The sequence below is a fragment of the Equus caballus genome, chromosome 3 (genome assembly GCF_041296265.1).
Source record: "Equus caballus isolate H_3958 breed thoroughbred chromosome 3, TB-T2T, whole genome shotgun sequence".
Lineage (NCBI taxonomy): Eukaryota > Metazoa > Chordata > Mammalia > Perissodactyla > Equidae > Equus > Equus caballus.
The window spans coordinates 65863938-65889908 of record NC_091686.1 but is presented as its reverse complement, the minus strand read 5'-3'; the positions used below and the strand labels follow the sequence as shown (position 1 = coordinate 65889908).

The window sequence follows — 25971 nt, the reverse complement described above, 5'->3', positions numbered from 1 at the left end:
TCAGGTGTTAAGGCAGTTTTAAGAGCTTCATGGGTATTAACTAACTTGACTCATTTAAAATCCTTTTGAGCACCTTTTGAGGTACCACAATTATCTCTTCTCTACAGATAAAGAAAGTGAGATACAGGTAAGTAATCTGCTCAGGGTCATAAACTAGGTGATGAGTCATGATTCAATCCCAAAACAATATATTGGTTTTCATCATTTTAGGTAGGTGTTTATATTATTCCCAATTTATACTGCATACATAAACTCTTTAATATAGTTCTCTATTCCAATATGTTGAAATCTTTCTCAGTTAATTTTATTGCAAATATTTACAATGGAATAGATTGGATGTATACTTTCCAAGAACCTACGAGCCAAACTAGCTTTTAATTGCATAAAACAGCAGTATCCATTCTAAAGCACATAATAAAACTGGATTTGTTGATGACATTTATAACCATCTAAAATCCTCAAGGCCATGCCAACAGTCCTACCTAATGTTCCACAAAGTTTGCCATCTTAATATACTTTCTTGAGACAAAGTCAGTAGTTGGACAGCTTTCATTAAACCAATCTGTATTTACACCAATGAAAATAAGCTAGTGCAGTATGGAAGGTGAGCCTTGGACAAGTGGTTGGAGGTTCTAGCCACCCTAACCTTAACCCAAATCCCCTAGGGCCTAGGTCATCAGTAAGTCTACATATTTATAATTTGTATGTGGCATACAGGTTGGGAAGATATATAGAACAGCTACTTCTCAGACTTTAATGTGCATGTAAGTCACTCCATGATCTTGATAAAATGTAGATTAAGGCGGTCTGGAGTAAGGATCGAGTTTTTGCATTTCTAGTGACCTCCCAGGTGCTACTGCTGCTGCCTACACGTTGAGTAGCCAGGGTCTAGGGAACTTTGAATTCACCTTTTTTTGGAGGCAGGGGAGAGAGTGATTTACTTTTTTCTATGGAAAACAGATAACATAAAAATGTCCACTTTAACTTTTTTTTCTTTTTTTGAGGAAGATTAGCCCTGAGCTAACTGCTGCCAATTCTCCTCGTTTTGTTGAGAGGACTGGCCCTGAGCTAACATCTGTGCCCATATTCCTCTACTTTATATGTGGGACACCTACCACAGCATGGCTTGCCAAGCAGTGCCATGTCCGCACCCAGGATCCGAACCAGCTAACCCCGGGCCACCGAAGCGGAACATGCGCACTTAACCGCTGTGCCGCCAAGCCAGCTCCCACTTTAACCATTGTTAAGTGTACAGTTCAGTAGCTTTAAGTACGTTCACATTGTGCAACAATGACTACTACCTATCTCTAGAACTTTTTCATCTTCCCAAACTAAAATTCTATATCCATTAAACATTAATTCCCCATTCTCCCCCCCCTTAGCCCCTGGCAACCACCAGTCTGTTCTCTCTGAATTGGACTATTCTAGGTGCCCCATATAAGAGGAAACATAATTGTCCTTTTAAACTGGCCTATTTCACCTGGCGTAATTTCTTCAAGGTTCATCCATGTCGTAGTGTGTCAGAATTTCTTTCTGTTTTAAGGCTGAATAATAATCCATTGTTTGTATGTACCATATTTTATTCACCCATCCATGGACACTTTGGTTGTTTCCACATTTTGGCTATTCTGAATAATGCTATGAACATAGGTGTACAAATATCTGTTTGAGTCCCTGATTTCAATCCTCGTATAGGGATATACCTCTAAGTAGAACTGCTGGATCATATGGTAGTTCTATGTTTAATTTTTTGAGGAACTCTTTTGCACAGCAGCCACACCATTTTACATTGCCATCAGCAATGCACAAGGGTTCCATTTTCTCCACATCCTTGTCAACACTTATTTTCTGTTTTTTTGGATAACAGCCGTTCTAATGAAGGTGAATTCACCTTTTTAGAAGTATACTCTAGTGCAAGACTTACCTGTTTGATTTCTCGTAACAGATCTGCATCTATGTAATATCTTTCTTCAGATCTGACTGCTCCAAAATGATTCTGCATCCTGATTTGGGACATCAGTTCATTTAGTCGGCCCTAAAAGTAAAACTGAGTTAAATTACTACTGCTAACAACAGCAGCAACTTCTAAAGGAGATTATTTTATTTAAAGAGATATAAAAGAGATTATTCTTTTAACACCTTCTGTTAAAGGTGTCTAATTCTCCCTCAGCATATTATTTGAAACATTAAAACAAAGCCAAAAACATAATGATTATAGACTCCTGTCTATACTTTAGGAAAGAAAGTTTTAATTAAAGAGAATACTTAATAAAAACAAGTATACAAAATTCTGCTTTTTGAAGACCAATTAACATTTCTCTGCAGATCCACCTAAAACAAATTCTAGCTTTATGGTCTTTTAAATGCTCACCTTAAACTGAGTAGGTGCATTTAGTTCACACTGAATTGTGTCTAGCTGAACTCGCAACTGTTCTTCATCAGCTTGGATGGCATACCCACTCTTCCTCTGAATTTCCTGTTTGATTAGGACCTATACAAAGAAAACCCACCAATACAAATAGAATCATCTCTTTTCAGTTATGTAATTTTATTACAATCAGTTCAAAGAAGTCAGCTGAATACATACTAACAATACTAGAACTTGTGAAAGTTCAAGATTTGAATTACATTTGTCCATTTCTATTAGGCAAGTTACATTAGTACGTGACATATGCCTCTAATTTATTTTTAATTGTTGCACAATTTTTCATACATTATTAATTATTCAAGTACTCCTCTGTTGAGGGGCATATATTTTGTTCTTAGTTTTGACACTATGAGCAATGCTGCAATAAACATTGTTGTGTATGTATCTTTCTTTACTGGTACAGACCACCAAGAATGAGATTGCTGGGTATGATTTTCTTTCTCTGAAATCTGTCACTTGACTATTGACAAATGGCTTCTGGTATCTTTTGCTAAACAAAATTTTGTAAGTCTTCTGTAGTCAATTTTGTTTTATAGTTTCTGGCTTTCTGGCCAAAAGTCTTTCCAATCCCTAGGCTGTACTTGTAGTCTCAGATTTCTTAGTGTTAAGTCTTTAATACACCTGATTTTTATACATGGTGTGAAACAGTGGTCCAGTTTTATTTTTTTCAGATGAATAGCTAGTTACTCCAGCATTATTTATTAAATAAACCCACATAATTGAAATACACCTGTCATTAAATTTTAAGATATATTTGCATCTATTTCTGAATTCTCTCTTCTGTTCTATGGATCTTTATGTCCAATCCTATGCCAATCCCACACTGATCTGATTACAAGAGCTTTTGTAAAATAGGTCTTAAAATTTGCTAAGGCAAGTCCCCTTCACTATTTTTTTTGTTCCCCTAGAAGCTACCCTCAAAACACTTATCCTTCTTTACAAACTTAGAGTTTCATCAATTCTTAAGTTGTAATTCATTTATAAATTTTATAAAGTGGATGTTGTCTTCTCATCTAAGAATATGGTTTATCTTTCCAGAGACTTTAATTCAGATTTTGTACTTTCCTCATAAATTTATTCCTAAGTATTTTACAGTTTTTTCATCATAATGAATGGATTCTTTTCTGATTTCCATTAATGGTATGAAGAAATGCTGATTTTTGTACATCTACTTTGTATCTAGCCATCTTACCACATTAATTCTATGGTTTATTCCCTTGGATTTTCTACACATAGAATCATGTTATCAGCAGAAAGATAATTTAATCTCTTTTATATTATATTAGTTAATTACCTTGGCTCATTCTGTTTATGAAAACCTCCAAGATTACACTGAATAATAATATTGGGTATCAGGGTTTAGTTTCTGAATGTGATTTTGGTGCTTTGCTTCTTAGAGTATTTGCTGTTCATTTTTGGTAACAGTCTTTATTATATATTTCTCTTTTCACATGTTGATATGATAAATTATGTTGATATATTTTCTGTTATAGAACCAACCCTGGATTCCTGAAACAAACCTTACTTAGTCCAAGTATATTCCTTTAGAATTTGATAAGGATGCATTATCATAAGGATTATCATACACATCCTTGTACGATAATACAACAAAAACACAAACAACAAAATTCACCCTTTTTAGGTGTACAGTTCTATGAATTTTGATGAACACAGTCATGTTACTATCACCACAATCAAGATACAGAACATTTCTGGGACCGGCCTGGTGGCATAGCTGTTAAGTTAGCGCACACGGCTTCAGTGGCCCGGGGTTTGCCAGTTCACATCCCAGGTGCAGACCTACACACCGCTTAACAAGCCACGCTGCAGCAGGCGTCCCACATATAAAACATATGAAGATGGGCACAGATGTTAGCTCAGGGCCAATCTACCTCAGCAAAAGGAGGATTGGTGGTGGATGTTAGCTCAGGGCTAATCTTCCTTAAGGAAAAAAAGAAAAGTACATTTCCACCATCCCAGATAGTTCTCTCCTGTCCCTTGGAGTCACTCCTGTCCCCTCACCTCCTGCCCCTCGCAACAACTGATGTGTTATCTGTTTCTAGTTTTGCTTTTTGCATAATGTCATATAAATGGAATTATGCCATATGGAGCCTTTAAGTCTGGTTTCTTTTAATTAGCATAAATTTGCATCTCTACTTATTAGAAATATCTGTTTATAGATTTCTATTTGGGGTGGGGGGGTACTAAAAACAGAGATGTGAAACGACGTAGCTGCTTTGGAAAACAGTTTGGCAATTCCTCAAAAAGTTAAACAGAGTTACCACATGACCAAGCAATTCCAATCCTAGATTTATGTACCCAAGAAAAAGGAAACCATATGTCCACACAAACACTTGTACACAAGTGTTAACAGCAACATTATTCATAATAGCCAAAAAGTGGAAACAACCAAAATGTTCATCAACTGATAAAATTTGGTATATTCATACAATGGAATATTATTCTGAAATAAAAAGGAATGAAGTATTGTTACACGCTACAACACGGATGAACTTTGAAAACATTATGCTTCATGAAAGAAGCTAGTCACGAACGAACACATATCATGATTCCATTTATATGAACTGTCCAGAACAGGCAAATCCAGAGACAGGAAGGGGTTGCCTAGGGCTGGGGGGTTGGGGATGAAAATGGGGAGTAACTGCTAATGGGCATGGAATTCCTTTTTTGGCTGGTGATAATGTGCTAAAATTGATTGTGGTGATAGTTGCACAAGACTGCATCTACCAAAAATCACTGAATTGTATACTTTAAATGGGTAAATTGTATGGTATATGAATGATATCTCAGTAAAAGGTGCTTTTAAAAACTGAGGAAGCTGTCTATATTTTTCCTTTTGTCTGGAATAATCAAAGTAACCTTGGAATTAGCTCTTCAGTGGTTAGACAAAATTCAGCAATGAAAATACCTGGCTTGATGCTTTTTTCCATGGTTGATCTTTAATAACTTTCCCAATTCCTTCTACAGCTATGGTCTATTTAAGATTTTTACTTCTCTGTAGATTTATTTTGCTAATTTCAATTTTGCCAGAAAATCATTATTTCCTCCAGCTTCCAAATTTGTTGCCCTGAATTGCATGATTTTCTCATTCTGTTCTGTATATCAGTGGTAATTCTCCTTTTCTCACTAATTTTTCTTTTCCTTCTTCAGACTCATGAGATGTTTAGCTATTTTAATGGTCTTTTCAAAGAAACAGCTTTTCAATTTATTCTCTGTATTGTGATTAATTTTTTTGTTTCCCTCATTTCATGTCATCTTTATTTCTCTTACTGGTTTCTTTTGACTTATCCTGATAGTCTTTTTTCTAAATTCTTAAGATGACTATCAAGTTCCTTATTTTCTGCATTTGTATTTTAAAATGTATTTTAAGGCCATAAGTTTTCTTCTGCGTAGAGCTTTTGCTGTATCCCCTTGATTCTGATATGTAATGTTTCTGTTTTCATGATTTCAGTTTTTGTTGCTATTTTTCTTTTATTTCCTCCTGTTAATTTGGAAGCTCTATTGTTGTTTTTCATCCATTAATGGCTACACTCCCTTTTCTAGCACTCAATAATCAAAATTATATTTTTCTACTATATTTATGAAAACCAGATTCAGTGATCTCATGCATGCTTTCCTTGCACCAAGATGATTTATTTCTTCACTGCTTTCCCCCATCCTCTCAATAGGTTGTGAATTTTAGAATATTTTTACTTTCTTTACCCAATCCTGTGAGACCTCTTCTCCAACTTCACTGAGAAAGTTTGTTTCTTTCAGTTTCAGACTATTATTACTTCCATTAGTCTTTTTTTCCTATGGCAAAAATCTATATTTAACACTTTTATCACCATACAGTCTTATAAATGTTGGAAAAAAATTCAAAATTACTACCTGTAAGGTTCTATGGGAAAGGTCCATGAGTTTCCTCTTGTATTGTGCAATTTTGGCCATAGTTGTGGTTTGATTCTTCTGTAATTCACTAATATCTTCAGATATTATCTGTTTTTAAAAAAATTATTTTAAGGTAAATCCAACTGATATCACAACTATTTATCAAGTTTACCTATATGCAAAGTCTAATTTTAAGATGAGCCTGAGATTCCTCTCTCAAAATATGAACACTTTCCCTGTTGTACATCTAAAAATTAAAAAGTACCATTCAAAGATTTTTAGAGCCCTAGGAAATTTAGTGATGAGGCAAAATTTACAGAAAAATAAAACAACTATGAAGGAATTTGAAGCACTATTAATGGAACAAAGCCAACAACCAGGCCATGAATAGAAAAAGTTAAGATCTATAAAGTAACATCCAAGAGGGGCCTTAATACACAATTAAATCTAACTACTTCTGGAAAGCATAGTATACTCTAGTATTAACTGTTACAGAATACTTTGGAGGGAGCTACCAAAGTAGAGGGGAAAATGAAAGATATTAATTACACAACCAAATACATTTTTATGCCTCTGAATCTTTGATTTGCTCTTTGGTTGGCCTGAAATCCCACTGTTCTGCCTTATGAAGTCTTAAACTTACAGATTGAGTTAAAATCCCATTTCATTAAAGCTTCCCAATCAGAATTAATCCCATAATTGTTCTTGTCATAATTAATCATTCTATGGTATTGGCTTATATTGAAATGTTCTAAGAGGGTAAGAAGGTTGTGCAAGACATATTTTAGCCTGTCTACCTGCACATGTCACCTTTTAAGGCAACTTTACAATGCCAGGCCTTGCTCAAGGGACAAAATCAGGTGGCCATGGTTTATATTATGTAACCCAGACACCCTTGCCATTCCAGTTTTGAAAAGTCGGCAGGGCTTCCAGACATAAGAGTAATTATTGTATTCTTCTATATCAGCAGTAACTAAGGAAAAACGTTACCATTCAACAGTATTTATTGACAAACACTAAAATAATCTAGGAATTAACTCAAAGAATGCACAAGATTTTTAAAAATATTTTAAAACTATTTCAAAGGACATAAAAGACCTCAATGAGTAAAGAAACGTGTTCATAATGGAATAATTTAATATTATTAAGATTCAATTTTCTACATTAAATGCAGTTCCAACTAAAACTCTAGCATTTTTGACAAACTGATTCTAAAACTGTTACAAAAGAATAAAGATCCATAAAGAGCTCTAATAACTTAGAAGAGAACAACAAAGATTAGAAATTCACTCTACCACATATTAAGATATTACAAAGCCATAAAAGTAAAAACACTATGAAACTGATTTAAGATAAGAGACTACATCACATATAAATGGGAACCTGGTTTGATAAATCATTGGGGAAAACAGCAGTTTTTTGTGGATGACATTGGAAAAATTGACCCACTATTTAGAGAAAGTTGGGTTCATACCAGTTAATATATATATATAAAGTCGAAATCCATGAGCACAGAAGACTCAAATGTGAAAGCTTAAACTCTAAAATATTAGGGAAAAACTGTAGGAGACTCTTAGACCTTGGGGTGAAGAATGAGTTCTTAAGCAAATTCCCAAAAAAGAAAACACAAGGCAAAGAATTGACGGGATAACATTACATTAAAATTAAGGTTTCCTGTTCAACTAAGGACACCAAAGACAAGAGTTACCAGAAAGATGAGAAAGTAGGAGATATCTGTAATGTTATAAACAGACTAGAGATTAAAATCTAGATTAAATGATGAACTCCTAAAATTCACTAAAGAAAAGATATGAAATATTTTGATTCTGGACTAGATGGGCTAAGTACATGCCACTCTACCTCCCCAACTGAATATAGCTATAAAACTTGAACAGAATGCATGGGCAACTATTTGAGGACTCTGAAAAATAAATAGTGGCAGGAGGATGGGGAAAGAGACAAAAATTTGAAGTAACATTGAACTGGTGGTGAGCTTACCAGTTTTTTCCCTCAGGCATCTCCCAGTCTGGTTTCAGCAGAGCCCAAAACCTGGAAGTGAGCATCAAGCTGACTGCTCCAAGAAAAACCTATTAGCTCTGGTGTAAGGGGATACATTCTAATATCTAGAGAAGGTTTCCTCAACTTTAGCCCTATTAATTTGGGCCAGATAATTCTTTGTTGCAGGGGCGCTCACTGTTCTGTACACTCTAGGATATTTATCAGCATCCTGGCCTCTACCCACTAGATGCCTATAGCACTCCCTCAGTTGTGACAATGGAACAAATCACCAGACACTGCCAAATGTGCCCTGGGGGACAAAATCATCACCACCACAACCTCCCACTGAGAACTACTGCCCTAGAGCAACCACTAAAAAAACTGGTCGTTGAAATGGCAATAAATTAAAAATAGAAAGCTAAAAAATGTCCAATAACCCAAAAGAAGGCAGAGAAGAGAAAATATGAATAAAAAACAGAGGGAACAGAAAACAATAAAATGGTATGCCTAAATCCAAACTTTATGCTGTCTACAAAAAACTCACCTCAAATATGAAGATAGGTTAAAAGTAAAAAGATGGAAAAAGAGAGACCATACAAACACCAATCAAAAGAAAGCGAGAGTGGCTTTATGTTAATATCAGAGAAAGTGGACTTCAGAGCAAAGAAAATTACCAGGGATAAAGGGGACTTTATATAATAAAAGGTAAATCTGCCAAGAAAACATAACAATCCTAGATATGTATGTACCTAACAACAGACCCTCAAAATACATGAAGCAAAAACTGATAGAACTGAAAGGAGAAAAAACAAATCCACTATTATAGCTGGAGACTTCAACTCTCCTCTCACAACAGAACTAGCAGAGAGATCAACAAGAATATAGAACTGAACCATCTACCAAATGGGTCTCACCAACACCAAGAGAAAACTCCACCAAAGAACAGCAGGATACACATTCTTTTCAAAAGCACATGGGTTCAAAACCTTAACAAAAGTAAATGAGTTGAAATCATACAAAGTTCTCTGATCATAATAGAATTAGACTAGAAATCAATAACAGAATAACAGGAAAATCTCCAAACACTTGGAAATGAAACATAACTTCTAAATAACCCATTAGTCAAAAAACCGAACAAATACAACTCCCAAGGGAAATTAGAAAATATTTTGAATGGATCAAAGATGAAAATACAACAATACCAAAATTTGTGGGGTTCAGGTAAAGCAGTGCTTAGAAGGAAATTAATAGCATTAAATGCTTATATTAGAAAAGAAGAAAGGTCTTAAATTAATAACCTAAACTGCTACTTAAAGAAACTAGGAAAAGAAGGGGGAAAAAACCCAAAGCAAGCAGAATAAAGGAAATGGTTACAGAAATTAATAAAATTATAAACAAAACTGGAGAAAATCAATGAAACCAAAAACAACTACTTTGAAAAGATCAAGGAAATTGACAAACATCTAGCAAGACTGACAAAAACCTAGAGAGATTAATAGCTGCTTTGGTCTTATTTTGAAGAACTTTGGTCACACTCCATTTATAGTACTGTGGGCAACTCATTTTAAAAGTGATGCTGATAAATTCAGTACATCCAGTCTAAGATAATGAAGGGTCTGGAAATCATGTCACATGCAAAACCATGCCGGAATTTTTAGCCAGAGAAGAGAGTACGAAAAAGGAAGGGTAATTATGATGATCAAACAGCTGTAGGGCTGTCATAGGGAGCACAGTAATTAGCTACAAAGCAACGCCAGAGAAAATGGGTGTAAATTATACCAAGGCAGATACTGCATCAGTGTAAGAAAGAGAATTTCTATCAGTTAGAGCTAGGTGGTAATAAAATGGGTTGCTTCATAAAACAGTAAGCTTTTCATGACTCAGAGTCTGAATGAATGTCTCATCAGGAATTCCATATAAGAGAACTTGGAGGTGACCTTTAAGAACCTTTACTACAAAAGTTTACTTTATAAAATAAAATATTAAGTAGATTTAAGCATTTAATAATTTAAATTTGCTTCATTAACCTACAGTTATATTATGACAACATAAAGAATCATAATTGTAGCCTTCATTTTTCATAAGGCCCCATAAATAAAAGTATTTAATAAGGAAAATAATATGCATTCTCTGGCTGGAGACAGAAATGATAGTCTAATTTGCTAAGTCAACAATTCTAAATTCCTTGTTAAAACATATCATATCAGATTTACATGATTTCGGGGGCTCTATAATAAAGTAGTTGTATAGAACCATAATTATTAATTTGCAGTGTACACTATATTGTTTCCCTGTAAGACAAAATAATAATACACATGGTAAAAAGAAATGTCTACAATCCCTTTTACTATGCCCAAGGCCAGAGAATGAAACTAAATGCTTACATCTAATCTGGTCTGATGTTGCTTAGTCATCTGATCTTGAACCTTCAGTCTTCGAAGAAGTTCTTTGAAACCAACCATTGGTACAGGAATTAACCTGAAGAAATGCAAGTGGTCAATTTTCAGACCTTAAGCCTATTTTTATAAAATACAAGAAGTGAAGGTTTTCATAATAACATTCATATAATTTCACATTAAATTTCTAGAGTTCAAAGGCAGATCTATAACTATGAATTCAATAATGTTACAACATGGAAATTTTATTGAACCTCCCTATTTTACAAATGAAGAAATACAGTTTAGTCAAAAATTGCACTATTAAATACAAATATAATTAGGGGACTGGTACTCAGATTTCAATGTCTTCACCACACTGTGCTGCCTTACCGTAGCTGACGTTCTTTGAGAAGCAATGAAAATAAACTCACCTCAAATGTAAGAATTATAATTAATAGCTTGCATTTATTTGCTTCCCTAGTAGCAAATATTAGTTCTCATACGAAAACAAGATGAAGATACACTTACTTTTCAGAATCAGGGTTATCCACCTTGGCTTGTTCCCAAATAATAGGATCAACACCTACCACAAAGAAGAAATATTGTTTCTAAAAGAAACTATTTTCCATTTTTATAATATTTGTATGGGAAAAGCTTTCCTAAGGTCAGACACAAAACCCAGAAGCTATAACAAAAAATGTCAAATACGACGACTACAAAAATAAAAATTTTTGTAGGATAAAGCTAAAAATATAGACAAAGGAAATATCTATAACCTTTGGAATAATAGATTAACCTCCAGAATACAGAAAGAGCTCCTTATATAAATAAGGAAGACAAAAAATCTAACAGAAAATGGGCAAAGGACATGAATAGGTAATTCACAAAAAATATAAACGTGGCTAATAAACATACAACTTTACTAGTATCAGGGAAATGCAAATGAAAAGAACTATTAATTTTTTGCCGTAAGAGTGGCAAAATTAAAAAGACTGATAATCTCCATTGTTGGCAAAAATAAAGCAAAATGAGAAAATATTAGGGAAAAATGAGAAAAATAACACATTTCTGTTATGAATGTAAATGGTAGATCTTTGGAGAGCAATTTGGCAGTATCTAACAAATATAAAGCATACATAATCTTTGACTCAAAAATTTCAGAGATCTATTCTAAAAAAAATACCCATGTGTTCTAACATATATTTATAAGGATGTTAAAATTGTTGCATAGTTTATAATAGTGAAAAGGTGAAAACAACCTAGAGGTTAAGTGAAGTAAGGTACATCCATGGCATTCCATGTAGTTTTTAAAAAGAATAAGATTTTCTTTCATGTACTGACAGGGAAAGTACTAAGAAATACTGTAAAGTGAAAGGCCAACTGCAGTAAATGTACACTGCAGACTCCAGTTTTTTTACGGACTTCCATGGACATAAGCTTCTATTAAGCTCATGAATAAAGGACTAATAGAGTACAATACGTTACTAATAGTTAGTTCTGCGGAAGAGAGGTAGAGGATCTGTCATACAGTCAATCTGGTTATACCACTTAGAATCGTTTATGCTAAGAACACATCCAGGTTTTACTTGAATACTCAGTTAAAGTAAGAGATAAGCTAGGGAAAAAAATCAAAGTATTACAAGTGAATTGCCTTTGGGTAAATGGATTATGAACTATTTTCCGTTAGTTCATTTCCCAAAATTTCTAACAAACATATTAGCTATAATAAAAAATACTACACAAATGAATTAATACAATAAAAACATCCAAAACTGTGCCCCAAATAAGCAGACATGTGACAAGCTGATACTGGTTTTACTAACATTAAACCAACCAACACGTCTCCAAACAGGGGAAGTGTATATTTCTAAATCTTTCATTTCCTCGATTCTATGACTCTAGAAACATACCGGCAGGAGGATTCTGTAAGAGCTGTTTGATTTGTGCAGGAGAAAGTTCTGTTCTAGTCATAGAAAGGGTTACACCAAGTTGCTGTAACTGCGTTTTTATATTAGTTTGTTCAAAATGGGCATATAGTGTTGTAGCTGGAACTCTTCTTGAAGTACCATTTGGAGAACGCTCAATAACATAAATGACAACTTCTGTCCTGAGGGAAAAATAACCAACTTATAAAATATGGAGCACATAACTCATAGCCACAAATATCAGTGCAGCATGTGATTTTAGAAGGATGCTAGCTGAATTCAGACATGGTTGTTTTAGAAGGGAATTAAAATATTTTTTTCTTAAAATTAGAAAATAAGGAACCCTTACTTGTAAATAAACTTAAATGATAAAGTTAAAATCAGATAGGCAAATAAAGTAGTATCTGTAAAAGGTTTGCTTAGCTGCAAAGTCCTATGTAAATGTTATTTATTATTTTTTCCAGAATTAAGAAGTACTTTGGAGATTCTGTTGAAGTTCATTGGTTGCTTCACTGCAATTAAGAGCAAGAAGTAAAATCTAATTTCAGTTATTATATCTCACTAATAATAATAATTCTTCTAACACAAAATATCCTAAAGTAAATGTCTTGCCACTAAGTATAAAATTATACATAAGTCAAGGGAAGTTAATCAATCAATATTTATCCATGAATGAACATAAATAGTAATCAGTTAAAACTTTCCAATAATGTCTTTGTGGCCCTTGATCTGCACACAGATGTGATTAATGTTTCTTCTGTTTCTGAATGAAAAACCTAAGAAATTATTAGCATCTAACAAGTTAAGAAATCCAAGATTAAGAAAAAAGCTTTTAGGGGCCGGCCCGGTGGTGCAGCAGTTAAGTGCGCACATTCTGCTTCGGTGGCCCGGGATCCGCCGGTTCGGATCCCGGGTGCGGACATGGCACCGCTTGGCACCCCATGCTGTGGTAGGCATCCCACGTACAAAGTAGAGGAAGATGGGCACGGATGTTAGCTCAGGGCCAGTCTTCCTCAGCAAAAAGGGGAGGATTGGCAGCAGATGTTAGCTCAGGGCTAATTTTCCTCAAAAAAACAAGAAAAAGAAAAAAGCTTTTAAACAAATGCGTCTATAAATACTGAATAATTATTAGCTGAGAAAAAATATTCTGCTCTGAGATTTCATTTGTGCTTTAGCAACAAAAATACTGTTGATCACTCTCTTTGGACCAAGGCACACAGAAACAAATAGTATATTTAATGTATACTTACTGATCATCTGGCAATGTTTTAATACCCTCTACATTTACAGTAAGGGTCTGGTTTCCTCCCAAAACTTTATGCAATGATTCTACCAATTGCTGTTGCTGGCTTCGAATATCTGTTTCTTTTTTGTTGAAAACTAAAACCACTAGCCCATCTTCATCTTTATTATTGGGCATACAACTATAACCTACTGCCTGTTGAAATGACAAAATAAACGATATAAAAAATATGTACAGATCTTAAGTCAGGTGTTAACATTAACAGCTCAATAAAACAAGAAAACAGCTTAATGCCTGATAATGAAGGGAATAATGATTCTTTCCACCACTCTGTGCCCTAGGAGGTCGCACAATTATAAAGAAAAACTATTTTACCCAAGAATAACATAAACTTATGGAGTGAAATTAAAATTTTCTCTTCAACAGCATAACTAAATAGCTTTCTCCTCTGAAAAACTCTGATACCATTATTGTTGAGTGTTTTTGAACACTTCTGAAACAACTTTGCATGTTATTATAAAAATTACTCCAAACATCATGACCAAAATATAATTTATTTTATTGTGTATCTGACTCATGGAATCTTAAACTAAGTTTTAGATATAAAAGGAAATGATTTACTAAATAAATACTTTTAAAGTACAATAATAACATTGATACCTTACAAATACTATAAAGAATGTCTACATCATTTTATGGCTTCACATAATACAAAACTTTATGAAACAGTTTAGTTTTTTACATAATGTTAAACTTGACAAACTATACCTTTCTAAAGAATTACTCCTTTAGATAGAAGCTTTTTCTCTTTTGTCATCAGTTATAACACTTTAAAAATTTAAATTCACTCTAGATTAGTTCTTCATGCATTTTACCATGTGTATGTTAAAATCAACTTTAAAAAAGAAAAAATTAAATTGTTATATTCAATCTATGTCTACTGTAACTTAGTCACTTAGAAAAAGTGACTTAGTCACTAACCAAAATTATTAAAATTTCAAGTATATACACTCAAAAGATATACTTTCCTTTTGTTAAAGTGATGAGATAAAGAGATGTTCTCTAACCAGATAGGCTGGTCACTTTTTGTTGTTTAACCATGTTCAAGGGTCTGATCCTCAGCCTTGCAGCTCCAAACACTTACGTACACATTGATTAGGTTTAAGAGACTGGCAGGCCACCAAAACTCAAGAGAGGCTCAAGTATAAACAAGATTGCAATACCTTAATTTGTTATGAGAAATACACCTCCAAGCTAACCTAAATATTCTCACGGGCTGATGAACAGAATCTCTGAGAAGTCAAATTGAAATGAGAAGATTCTTTGGTAGGCATGAAATCAGAACAAAGAAAATGGACTATATTGTTTCAGTGGCTTTGGCATCCAACTACAATAGTGACAATAGGATTATACATGCCAAGCAGAACAGATACTGCTGTCTGCTGGTTAGGCTGTACTTTCTTGAACAATGTAGATGAATACTACTAAATTCTAGTTTGGGGTCTCCCCTTTATAGGTGCCAAGCAGACGATTCTCCTACTGTTAACGTTTTTTCCTCAGTTTTAAATTACATTCTAGTCACATCTTCCTTCAGTCATATTCTGGTCACCTTCAATCACATATTTCTAAGAATCACTTCAATTTTGTAATTTCTGTATTTGTAAAACAAAAGTATAGTTGTACCATGTTCAAAGAGTACTAAAAAACCAAGCAGTTGTTTTCTTGGTATTATTTTAATCCAAATATCATATTCACTCTTACATATACTCTTTAAGTAAATATCTAAAGCAATATTAATACCTTAAATCGGCAAAAGGGATTTTCTTGTGTGAATTCCACTGGTGGAATGTTATTGTTGAAATATCCTTTTCCTGTTCCCCAAAAGGCCTGCAGTTGATTCCATTTTGCCAAAATAGCATCTCTCTCATCTCCCAACAGCGTTGGAGCAGAAAGAGCACTTGCAGTATTTATCAGTTGGTTGGACTGGGTAGGAGCTTGTGTAGGCTGACTGAAGAGACCACCTAATGCTAAAAATGCACCCCAAAATTAGTATTTCAAAAAAGAATCAATTCAGATCCTAGGTATGGTAGGCAGAATAAAGCCCTTTCCCAAAGATGTCCACATCCTAATCCCCAGAACCTATAAATATGTTACCTTACATAGCAAAAGGGACTCTGCAGATGTGATTAAATTAAGAGACTAAATTGAGATTATCCTGGATTATCAGAGTGGGCGCACCATAATCATAAGGGTCCTTATTAGGGAAAAGGGAGGTTAGAGTCAAAGTAAGATTTGAAGATGCTATGCTGCTGACTTTGAAGATGCAGGAAGGGGCTACAAGCCAAGAAATGCAAAGAAACTCCAGAAGCTGGACAAAGCAAGGGAAGGTATTTTCCCCTAGAGCCTCTGGAAGTAACAAGGCCATGCCAACACCTTGACGGTGGCCCCATAAGATTAGTACCATATAGCCTAGGTGTGTAGTAGGCTATACCATCTAGGCTTGTGTAAGTATACCCTATGATCCCAGAATGACAAAATCACCTAATGACACATATCTCAGAACATATCCCCATCGTTGAGCAACACATGACTGTATATGAAAATTGTAGAGAACTGGATTAGAAGCCAGAAGACTTGAATCCTGGTTTATTATAAGCTCATGCTGCAGTCTTGGCCAAGAAATCCCTAGGCTTTATTTTCCTCAACTTTTAAGTGAGATAAACAAACTATGAGCTATACTGATTTACATTCAGCCTCTCCTTTTACGCTTTACTTCACACTGGATTACAGCCACACTAGTCTACTTAGAGTTCGCCAGCTGGAAGGTATCGAGGAACTCAAATTACAAAATCCAATAGACTCTTTTCACGCCATAGCATATTAGACTTCTCATACCTTTCTACCTTCTCAGGACCCTTCTCAGGGCTGTTGATTATTCCTTCAGCCTCCAAAGAAAATCTTCAGCTTTCATTGAACACATATCCTCCTTGAAAAGCTCTTCTCAAACTTCCTGACAATACAGTCTCTCCTGGTTTTATATATCATACTATATACATACATACTTTCATTCATTCATTCAACAAATATTGAGTACCCATTAAGTGTCAGACATAGAGCTCAATACTAAGGATACAGTGGTAAATAAAACAGGTTCTTTAAAGAAACTAAGCATATCAAACAAATATTAACAATTGATAAGTGTCTCAGAGAAGTACAGAGGCTATGAGAGTACTAAATGAGGAGCTAATCAAGCCTGAGAGGGGTCAAGAGAAGGCTGTCCCATTAGAACTTCAGCTAAGGCCTAAAAGGAAGTAGTCAGCCAGGCCATGGGGTAGGGGCAAAGATGATCAGCATGCACAAAATCTCTGTGGCAAAGAGGAGGAGCAGGGAGCAACAGGGAGTACTGAACAATAAGGCAGGAAAAAAATAGACTGGTATCACGCAAGTTAAGGGCTCACAGTGGCCAAAAATGTGACAATCTGAGCCTCAAAAAGAATAATGAATGCAACCAACTCAAACATTCAATTTATTAAAGCTCATGCAATGAAAATGGCAATTTTTAAAAGATCAAAAATTTAAAAAACCTCAACTCCTTGGACACCACTGGAAATAATCAGGCCACCAACAACTTTTTACAAAAATTGTCAAGTAAAAAGAAAGAATTTATCCTGCCTTTCCTATAGAAACTGTATTTCAGGGTGACCAAGCAAGGGGGATAAAGAAAACCTTTTACAGAGGAATTTTAGTGTAGAACTGAGGGCAGAATTAGAAAATCACTAGTTTGCAACCCCTAATAAAATAACTGATTGAGGCAATAACCATCAGTGAATGAAGCCATTAGGTTAAATACCGATGGAGAACTTCACAAGACAGATCAGTTTCACCACCTGAACCCAGTGACCAATCTTAGCATCACTAAAGAGGGACAGCTTCTTAACATGATGCAATAGGAAGCACACAGCACCACCTGCACAGTATTCATGCTAAAAAGTCAAACTTGAATCTAATAAAGTACCTAAAGCTAACTTCATTTACCAGAAATATGGAGGATAAAGTTAAATGATACAACAAGGAAACAAACAAATTTAGAATGGGGGACATTTCACAGGACAACTGGCCCAGTTCTGCAACAATTCATGAGGGAGAAAAAAAGAGTGGGGAATTCTCCACACTAAAGAAAACCCTTAAGAGACATAACAAGAAAATGAATGTGTGGACCTTGTTTGGATCATGATTTGAACCAAGCAACTGAAGAAAACTTTACTGAGACATGGGGAAATCTGATTAAGGACTGAGTATTAGATGATACCAAGGAATTAACTGTGAGCTGGAATGATGTCTGTTGTTAAAGAGAGAAGTATAGTAAAGTAAGGGTGAAATGACATGCCTGGGATTTGCTTTAAAGCACTTCAACAATCAAAAAAAAAAAGGAAAAAGGCGATAACTAAAACAAGTGTAGCAAATTTCTGACTTTTGTTGAATCGATTTGGTAGGACGTGCGGTCATTTTAGTATTTACTATTCTACTTTTGTGTTAGAATTCTTCATAATTAAAGAATGGTAAGTCTTCACTGGATTTGAGATGATTAATGACCTTAACTATTTGAGTAAAGAAAATAGCAACCAAATTAGTGTGGGCTAATAGGTAACAGAAGACAGCAAGCAGGGGATCTCACTCTTCTGTAACTATTTCAAGTAGTTTATGAAGGGGAGAAGACAGTGATAGCTGAAGTGAGATGCAAGATTAGTTTTGTTTTGTGGTTACTGTTTTGAGAAAAAAGAAACTTCAGATTGTTTAATGTGAATGAGAAGGATCCCTGGGGAGAGAAGGTGAAGAATTTCTTTTTTGGGGGAGTGGTTTGCTGGGAAGAATAATCAATAGCACAAGGCTCCCCAGAAGGTGGGAGGATATGAGATACAGAGCACAGGTGAAAAGAGAAAAAGATGAGTGCAGAGGGAGGTATATAAGTAGGTTTGGTAGTGGGAAGTTGAAGGAATTACAATGAGAGAGTCTATTTTCCCTTTGAAGTAGAGGTGAAGGCCATGTGCTAAAAGTGAGAACAGAGAAATCTGAGATTTAAAGAGAATAAAGGTTTAAAATAACTGTTATAGAAAGTGGGAGGATAAACTGAAAATAGAAACTTTGCAGGATTACCAGGAAATGTTGAGGCCCCAACTTAGGTTGGTGATTAAGAATTTACAGGTACTGGGGCCAGCCTCGTGGCCGAGTGGTTAAGTTCGCACACTTCACTTCGGTGGCCCAGGGTTTCGCTGGTTTGGATCCTGGGCGTGGACATGGCACCGCTCATCAGGCCACACTGAGGAGGCGTCCCACGCGCCACAACTGGAAGGGCCCGCAACTAAAATACACAACTATGTACTGGGGAGATTTGAGGAGAAAAAACAGGAAAACCCCAAGATTTATAGGTACTATTCAATCTTCTATATTGTGATTTTCTCAAGCAGTATCCGGATACACAGTTGGGCTTACACAGTCTTGGGTTGTTTTTTTTTTTTTTTGGCAGATGTGATATAAGGACAAGGAAGTTTAGCATATTGGCAAGAGTGACTGAAATGGAAGGACACAGAATCTAAGCTAGAGAGAACAGTTAAGACAGGAAGAAGCTGAGGGAATAGCAGAAACTGTCAGTGGTCTGCAGATCCTAATGAGGTCTAAGAATAGCTCTAGTGGAAGTAGCTGAAAAGGCAGGCTAAAAGAACAATAGGTTTGGAATGTGTACATTGGTGATTGTGGAATTAGAACAGTTTCAGATGTTGCCAAGGTCCAGGGTGAGAATTGTAGCTAAAGAGAAATGGAGAAGGTCTTTGGAATAAAAGGTGGATGACATGGCTGTTTGAATACATAGCCATGTGGAAGCTAAAATAAGCCAGAAGTTGAAAAGAAAAGCAAGACTAAGAGCCAGTTGCCAAAATTTTCAATGAATAAGAGGTACTATCCAGAAAGTCAGCAGATCACTGAGATTAGATGTATCAGAGATGGTGTAGCAGTTAGCAAGCACCTCATACAAGCAGGGTGTTTAAAAATAAGGCAATGGTGCCACAATCTTTGCAGATTAATCTCAAATTCCTTACAGCAGGAGGTCCCAAATTCATTATGCTATGCCATGCATTCATGCCTTTGTCAATGTGATTCCCTCTGCCCAGAATGCCCTTTTCCGACTTTATCCAACTGCCTAATTCCTTCAAGATCCAGCTCTTCCTCTGCATTCCATAGCACCTTGTATGGGTCTCTTTGGTACTTTCACATAGATATATTTTTATAATTGAATATTTAGTATTCTGTCTAATTGGATGTTTATTATTCTATCTCCTTGTAGACTATGGGCAAGGACTGCAGTCTTCAATCTTATATATTCAACCACTGACATAGAATATACACTCAATAAATGGCTACTACAGAACTGAATGAGCCCCCTTCATTCTGAAAACGAATAGCACCAGACTCAAATTCTCATTTTTCCTAACAAAAGTAAGTGCAACTACAGTAACTTATAGTTGAGAGACTTTATTTCAAGAAACAAAGAAAAAACTTCATTTTTCCTTTCTTCTCCTTAACTACTTGGATTTCCATCATACTTTGTATTTTTGCAGGATAGTAGAAAAGATAAATGATTACAACACTAGAAAGAATAATTCTGAGACCACTATTCTATTTGTCCTTTTGGTTAGAGAATTCTTGAAACTCATGTTTTGTGAAGTACTACATAATCTTCAATGACTGAGTAGGATGAATTTTAGCCATTCAATCAAGTTACCTAAGAAAAATGAAACAAAAGTGATTTTAAGAGGTAGCAGACTGTGGAAAAGCAAAAACAGCATTACACAGGAATTCAAGGAACTTGAATTTATGTTTCTATAATACTTCTTGGGAGGTATATGGAAAAATCACAATCTCTGTTTCTTCTCTTCACCTATAAAATGGAGATAACAAGAATACTATTTCCTAGGGTTCTTGTGACAATTAAATAAATTAATCCAGACAAGATAATTCTGGAATATATTGCCATACCAGCTAGTAAGGAAGCTATCAAAGGCTAATTCTACGCTTGTGTCAAAAGGACTTGGGAACCAACCTGAAGAGGCTCACACTGGCCAAAGATGGAACAATTCAAGCATCAATAAGGATAATAACTGCAATGGATTAAAAAATAGCAAATGGTTGGGCCAGCCTGCTGGTGCAGCAGTTAAGTTCACACATTCTGCTTCGGTGGCCCAGGGTTCACCGGTTCGGATCCTGGGTGCAGACCTACACACCACTTGGCATGCCATGCTGTAGCAGGCGTCCCACATATAAAGTAGAGGAAGATGGGCACAGATCCAGGGCCAGTCTTCCTCAGCAAAAAGAGGAGGATTGGCGGCAGATGTTAGCTCAGGGCTAATCTTCCTCAAAAAAAACCCCACTAATAATAATAAAGGGAAATAATCAACCAAATAGTAGATGAGGTAAAGTTTCTCGTCATAGAAGTATTCCAACAAATAAATGGAAAAGGAATCATAGGGTTGGAATAATACCATTTTGCAACCCCTAGTGAATTACTGGATCTAGGTAATGATCACCAATGGCTGCTGCTAACATCACAAAAAAGAGAGACAATCAGACATTATATGCCTTTTTTTTGAGGAAGATTAGCCCTGAGCTAACATGCGCTGCCAATCTTCCTCTTTTTGCTGAGGAAGACTGGCCCTGAGCTAACATCTGTGCCAATCTTCCTCTCGTATATGTGGGACGCCTGCCACAGCATGGCTTGATAAGCAGTGTCTAGACCCATGCCCAGGATCCGAACCAGCGAACCCTGGGCCGCCAAAGCAGAGTGCATGAACTTAACCACTGTGCCACCCTGCCGGCCCCTATATGCCTTTTGATAAAGAATACACCACTACTTGTAAAGTACTCTTGCAAACAAACAAACAAAGAACTGACCCATCAACATAAATAAGCCCCTAGATCCAACCCTGGTGGTCTAGTGGTTAAGAATCTGGTTAAGAATCGGTGCTCCCACCACCATTCTCACCTCCGCATCCTGGGTTCCTTTCTTGGTCAGGGAACCACGTCACCTGTCTGTCAAATGTCACATTGTGGCGGCTGTGTGTTGCTGTGATGCTGAAAGCTATGTTACCGGTATTTCAAATACCCACAGGGTCACCCATGGTGGACAAGTTTCAGCAGAGCTCCCAGAATAAGACACACTAGGAAGAAGGACTTGGCCACCCACTTCTAAAATATGGCCATGAAAACTCTATGAACAGCAGCGGAGCATTGTCTGATATAGCATGGGAAGGTGAGAGGATGGTGCTAAAAGACCGGCCATGGTTCTACTCTGTTGTACACAGGCTTGCTAGAACCCAGTCCACTCGATGGCACTAACGAAGACGCAACCCAATTTACAAGAAATACAGAGAACAAATGAGTATGTTAAACAATACCATAGGAATGCAATCAGTAAAGTCCTGAATGAAAAACTCTACAGGACAAATGATTTGATTTTTTCAACAAATAAAAAAGAAAGAGTTAGTGCTAAAAGGGGAACTTACAGAGATTTAAGACAAATAAAACTAAACAATACTATTTACACACTTCAATGACAAAACTGTAAAGAAAAGGAAGTGATCACAATAAAAGGCCTGACGACAGTCCCTCTGATGGGGAAGTGACTAGGAGGGAAATGTGGAGGGCTTCTGAAGAGGCTGGATAAGGTCCACCTCCTGACATGGGCAGTGGTTACAAGGGTGTTCACCTTATATATAATTCATTAGGTTGTACTTTTGTGCAGTTTTCTATATTTGTGTTATTTTTAGCAACAACAACAAAAAATTAAATGGAATAATACTAAACACAGAGGCCTTATAATCCTAATCATGCCAATCAGTCTTCTCCCCAGTTGCTATCATCATATATTAACATGAGAAGTAGCTTTTGGAATCCTGTAGAACATAATATAATTCTTCAAAAAAAAGATATCCACTATGAACAGTGCACTTCATATTGTTATGGTTTTACATCTGAGGTAAGATGAAAACCTTGGATACTTACTAGTTTGCTGCTGCTGCTGTGTGCTAAATCCTCCAAATCCCAGTCCAGTTCCCAAACCAGTACCTAAACCAGTACTAGTTCCAGTTGTTGTGCCAAAACCAGTACCAAATCCAAAACCTTTGTTCTGAGTGCCACCAAAGAGTCCTTTGAATGAAAAATAGAAATTGCACAAGTCAAAAAAACAAATCTGCCCTCTAGCTCACTTACTTCTACAAATGACCTGTCCGCTTACCAGTAGTGCCTGTGTTCGCTGGGGCAGAAAAGCTGAACGCAGAACCTGCTGTGGTGCTGGTTGTCCCAAAGCCTCCAAACCCGCCTGATTGAAACAGGGTAAATAAAATAGAAAGGAAGAATCTTTTGTATACATAAGAGGTCATTTCTTTTTCAACTTATTTTTATAAGAAATTGCTACATATAAAGACAAAATATATTGATCTAATTTTTCCTTTCTCTACTTTCAGCATCAATTTTTTAAAAACTATACTACTGATCAAGAAGTCAACATGTTGCAAGAAACAAGCGACTAAGTATTTAAAGTGAAATACCACAATGCAATATATACCCTTCAATTAAAGGAATGATTAACAGTTACAGCTGAGAAAACACGTTAAGCCTACTGCCATATTTAACAAACTCTAAAAGGACTATGTACTTTTAGTGCAGCAGGTACAAATTCAAATACCTACAAGATTTAGGCTGATAACATTAATGAGTCAAGTAGAATGGATGTTTACTGACCGATGGAACTGTTCAATGTGAACAGTTTTTAAAATGGCAGCAGTTCCTACCTCCCAGCAGACCACTGCGGCAGAAGGGCAGTTTAGTAGTGTTATATATGCCCATTTTCCCAAGAGAAATAGAAGATCTACATTCTGCATGTCAAATGTCCAGAATCTTAAACCTAATTCAATTTTTTTTTTGCAACTAATTCAAATGTTTTTAAAATAGTGTGCCAAGCAGATCATATGGGCAGACTGTGTTGCCAGTCTGCACCCTTGGCTTTGGTGAATTAATTTATATTCTACTTTAGCTTATATTTCTATTTAGTCTCCATCAATATTAAGCAACTTTTCAAAGGAAACATATCAAAATACTGACCTCTATACAACAAGAATGTGTTTCTTGAAGGAAGAGATAAGGGGGGAAAAAGCCCCAAGTGAAAGGCAGTGGCACAGAAGAGGAGCAGAGCCATCCCAGGCCTCTGCCCCACAACTTGGCAACTATGACAGACACACAAATTTCATTTTTAGATAAATCTAGGGGCGAAATTAATCTCAGTCATATCTAACTTGACATATGAAGGGAATGGAATGCTAGCCTAACAATCTAAAATTGTCTTATGTTTTTCTCCTTATGTTCATTCTTTACCTGATTACTAATGTGGTGCCAAAAAGACTTTTAAGACAAATGTTTGAACTATTAGTGCTGAGTTATGCTACAGGTTTTCTGGGATTCTAGCTTTTAATCTCATATGCTTCTGGTATAAGAGGCAGAGATTCATCAATATTGTAACATAAAAGATATAAGAAGGAAAGAAAAACAACCCTTTGATAGTCATCATATAACTCTGATTTGGAAAATTACTCTAGACTATATGTTGCATATAGGCACAACCAAATACTCTACTTGTAGGTTCTGTAACTGTAAACACTTTGATAAAATCATCTAAAGTAGTGAATATTGTTTTTAATCTTTTTCATTACTCCTCACTTTCATAAAAAAACTAAGATATATTCTGAATTGGCTACACGATAAAAGCACTAGTCTGTATCTTATCATACTCCATGATACCTAAAATGTTTTTTAATAATAGTGGATCTGCAAGGATACAAAATAAAAAAATAAACAAGAATTTCTATCAGCCCTTTGCTGAAGGCTAAGGTAATGAGCACATACAAAAGTAGTTAAAACACAGCTATATTATTACAACTCAAAACTTAACAGTGATAACTCCAAATGAACATGAAATCAAGCAAATATCCCAACAGTTTTATTTATTGTCATTTAATTACGAGCTGGGTGGCGTTGTTTGGAAACACAAATTTCAAAATAATGTTTCTGTTTCACCCAGTGCCAATTTTAAGCAAACAGGAAAAAGTAAATATACCAAACGACAGTGACAGTGATCACTTTAAATATATCTTAATAATAATGGATTATTTATCTTTGGAATTTTCAAGTATTCTTCAAAATGTTTTCAAATCAGATGCCAAGGTCATATTCATACTGCAGTAACAAGTGACTGTCCAAAACATCAGACTTCCCAGTTAAGTTCTAGGGAATAAATGTTTACCAAATGCATATAATTGGCATGGGCATAAGTGGCATAATGTAAAAGATTAGAGACAATAAATTCATATACGAGCAGCTGAGGAACAAGACTTTCATAGAGTCATTGTATACACCTATTTTAAATTTATATATATACACACACGCACATTATAGTTCACGTTTTGCAAAATTTCCAACAAGCATCAAACAATCCATATAAATACTAAAATCTTTGTAATTACCTTTCTGAATGCAAAGATATCTAGCCTACCTTTTGGAACTCAAAGCTATCTGATAAATTAAATTGCTCTCTCTTATCACTTCTCAAAAAATCCAGTAAAGAACTGGGGATTATTTCTATAATTACGTATCTTATAGAAACGTATCCTAATCTGCTGAGTTGACCAAAGAAATACACTATTGTCATTATACAGTTTAAAAAATAAGACAGGTTACTGCTGTTCGTATAAGACTTGTTTCTCTTGGGAAACACAAGGACAATCAAATGAAATTCCAATGGAAGATGCAGGAAAAATGAAAAAATGACTGCAGGAGTCCAAGAATCCCAGGAAAACGGGCCTAACTGCTGAACTTATACTTTGAAAGAGATAGCTAATCGTTTGGAAGATATATTCCACTCAAAATAATAATCCATTCAAAATTCTTATCGCTTGGAAAGTATACTCTGTTCAATTAAACGCAAATTTAACAAAGGAACATTATAACTTGCAAGAGTTCCCCAAACCAAATCTTTTAAGACAGTCAAAACTTGATACAAATGTTTTT

The 25971-nt window shown here is 35.5% G+C and overlaps 1 protein-coding gene and 1 long non-coding RNA gene across 3 annotated transcripts in view; one reads left to right on the top strand and one right to left on the bottom strand.

Moving 5' to 3' along the window:
- Nucleotides 1-25971, bottom strand: part of NUP54 (nucleoporin 54) — a 28648-nt gene that overhangs the window by 1355 nt on the left and 1322 nt on the right. For both annotated transcript variants that reach the window (XM_023637935.2, XM_014738684.3), the window contains 10 exons: nucleotides 23147-23230; nucleotides 22915-23058; nucleotides 15664-15890; nucleotides 13871-14058; nucleotides 12606-12802; nucleotides 11224-11278; nucleotides 10702-10795; nucleotides 6320-6427; nucleotides 2372-2491; nucleotides 1925-2035 (listed from right to left, as the gene is read on the bottom strand). In XM_023637935.2, the coding sequence (XP_023493703.1) occupies nucleotides 1925-2035; nucleotides 2372-2491; nucleotides 6320-6427; nucleotides 10702-10795; nucleotides 11224-11278; nucleotides 12606-12802; nucleotides 13871-14058; nucleotides 15664-15890; nucleotides 22915-23058; nucleotides 23147-23230 (1328 nt within the window). The remainder of the gene's footprint in view (nucleotides 1-1924; nucleotides 2036-2371; nucleotides 2492-6319; nucleotides 6428-10701; nucleotides 10796-11223; nucleotides 11279-12605; nucleotides 12803-13870; nucleotides 14059-15663; nucleotides 15891-22914; nucleotides 23059-23146; nucleotides 23231-25971) is intronic.
- Nucleotides 19634-25907, top strand: LOC138923632 (uncharacterized). Its single transcript, XR_011437536.1, has 3 exons — nucleotides 19634-19812; nucleotides 20201-20352; nucleotides 23376-25907. It is a non-coding gene; the product is annotated as an uncharacterized lncRNA (long non-coding RNA).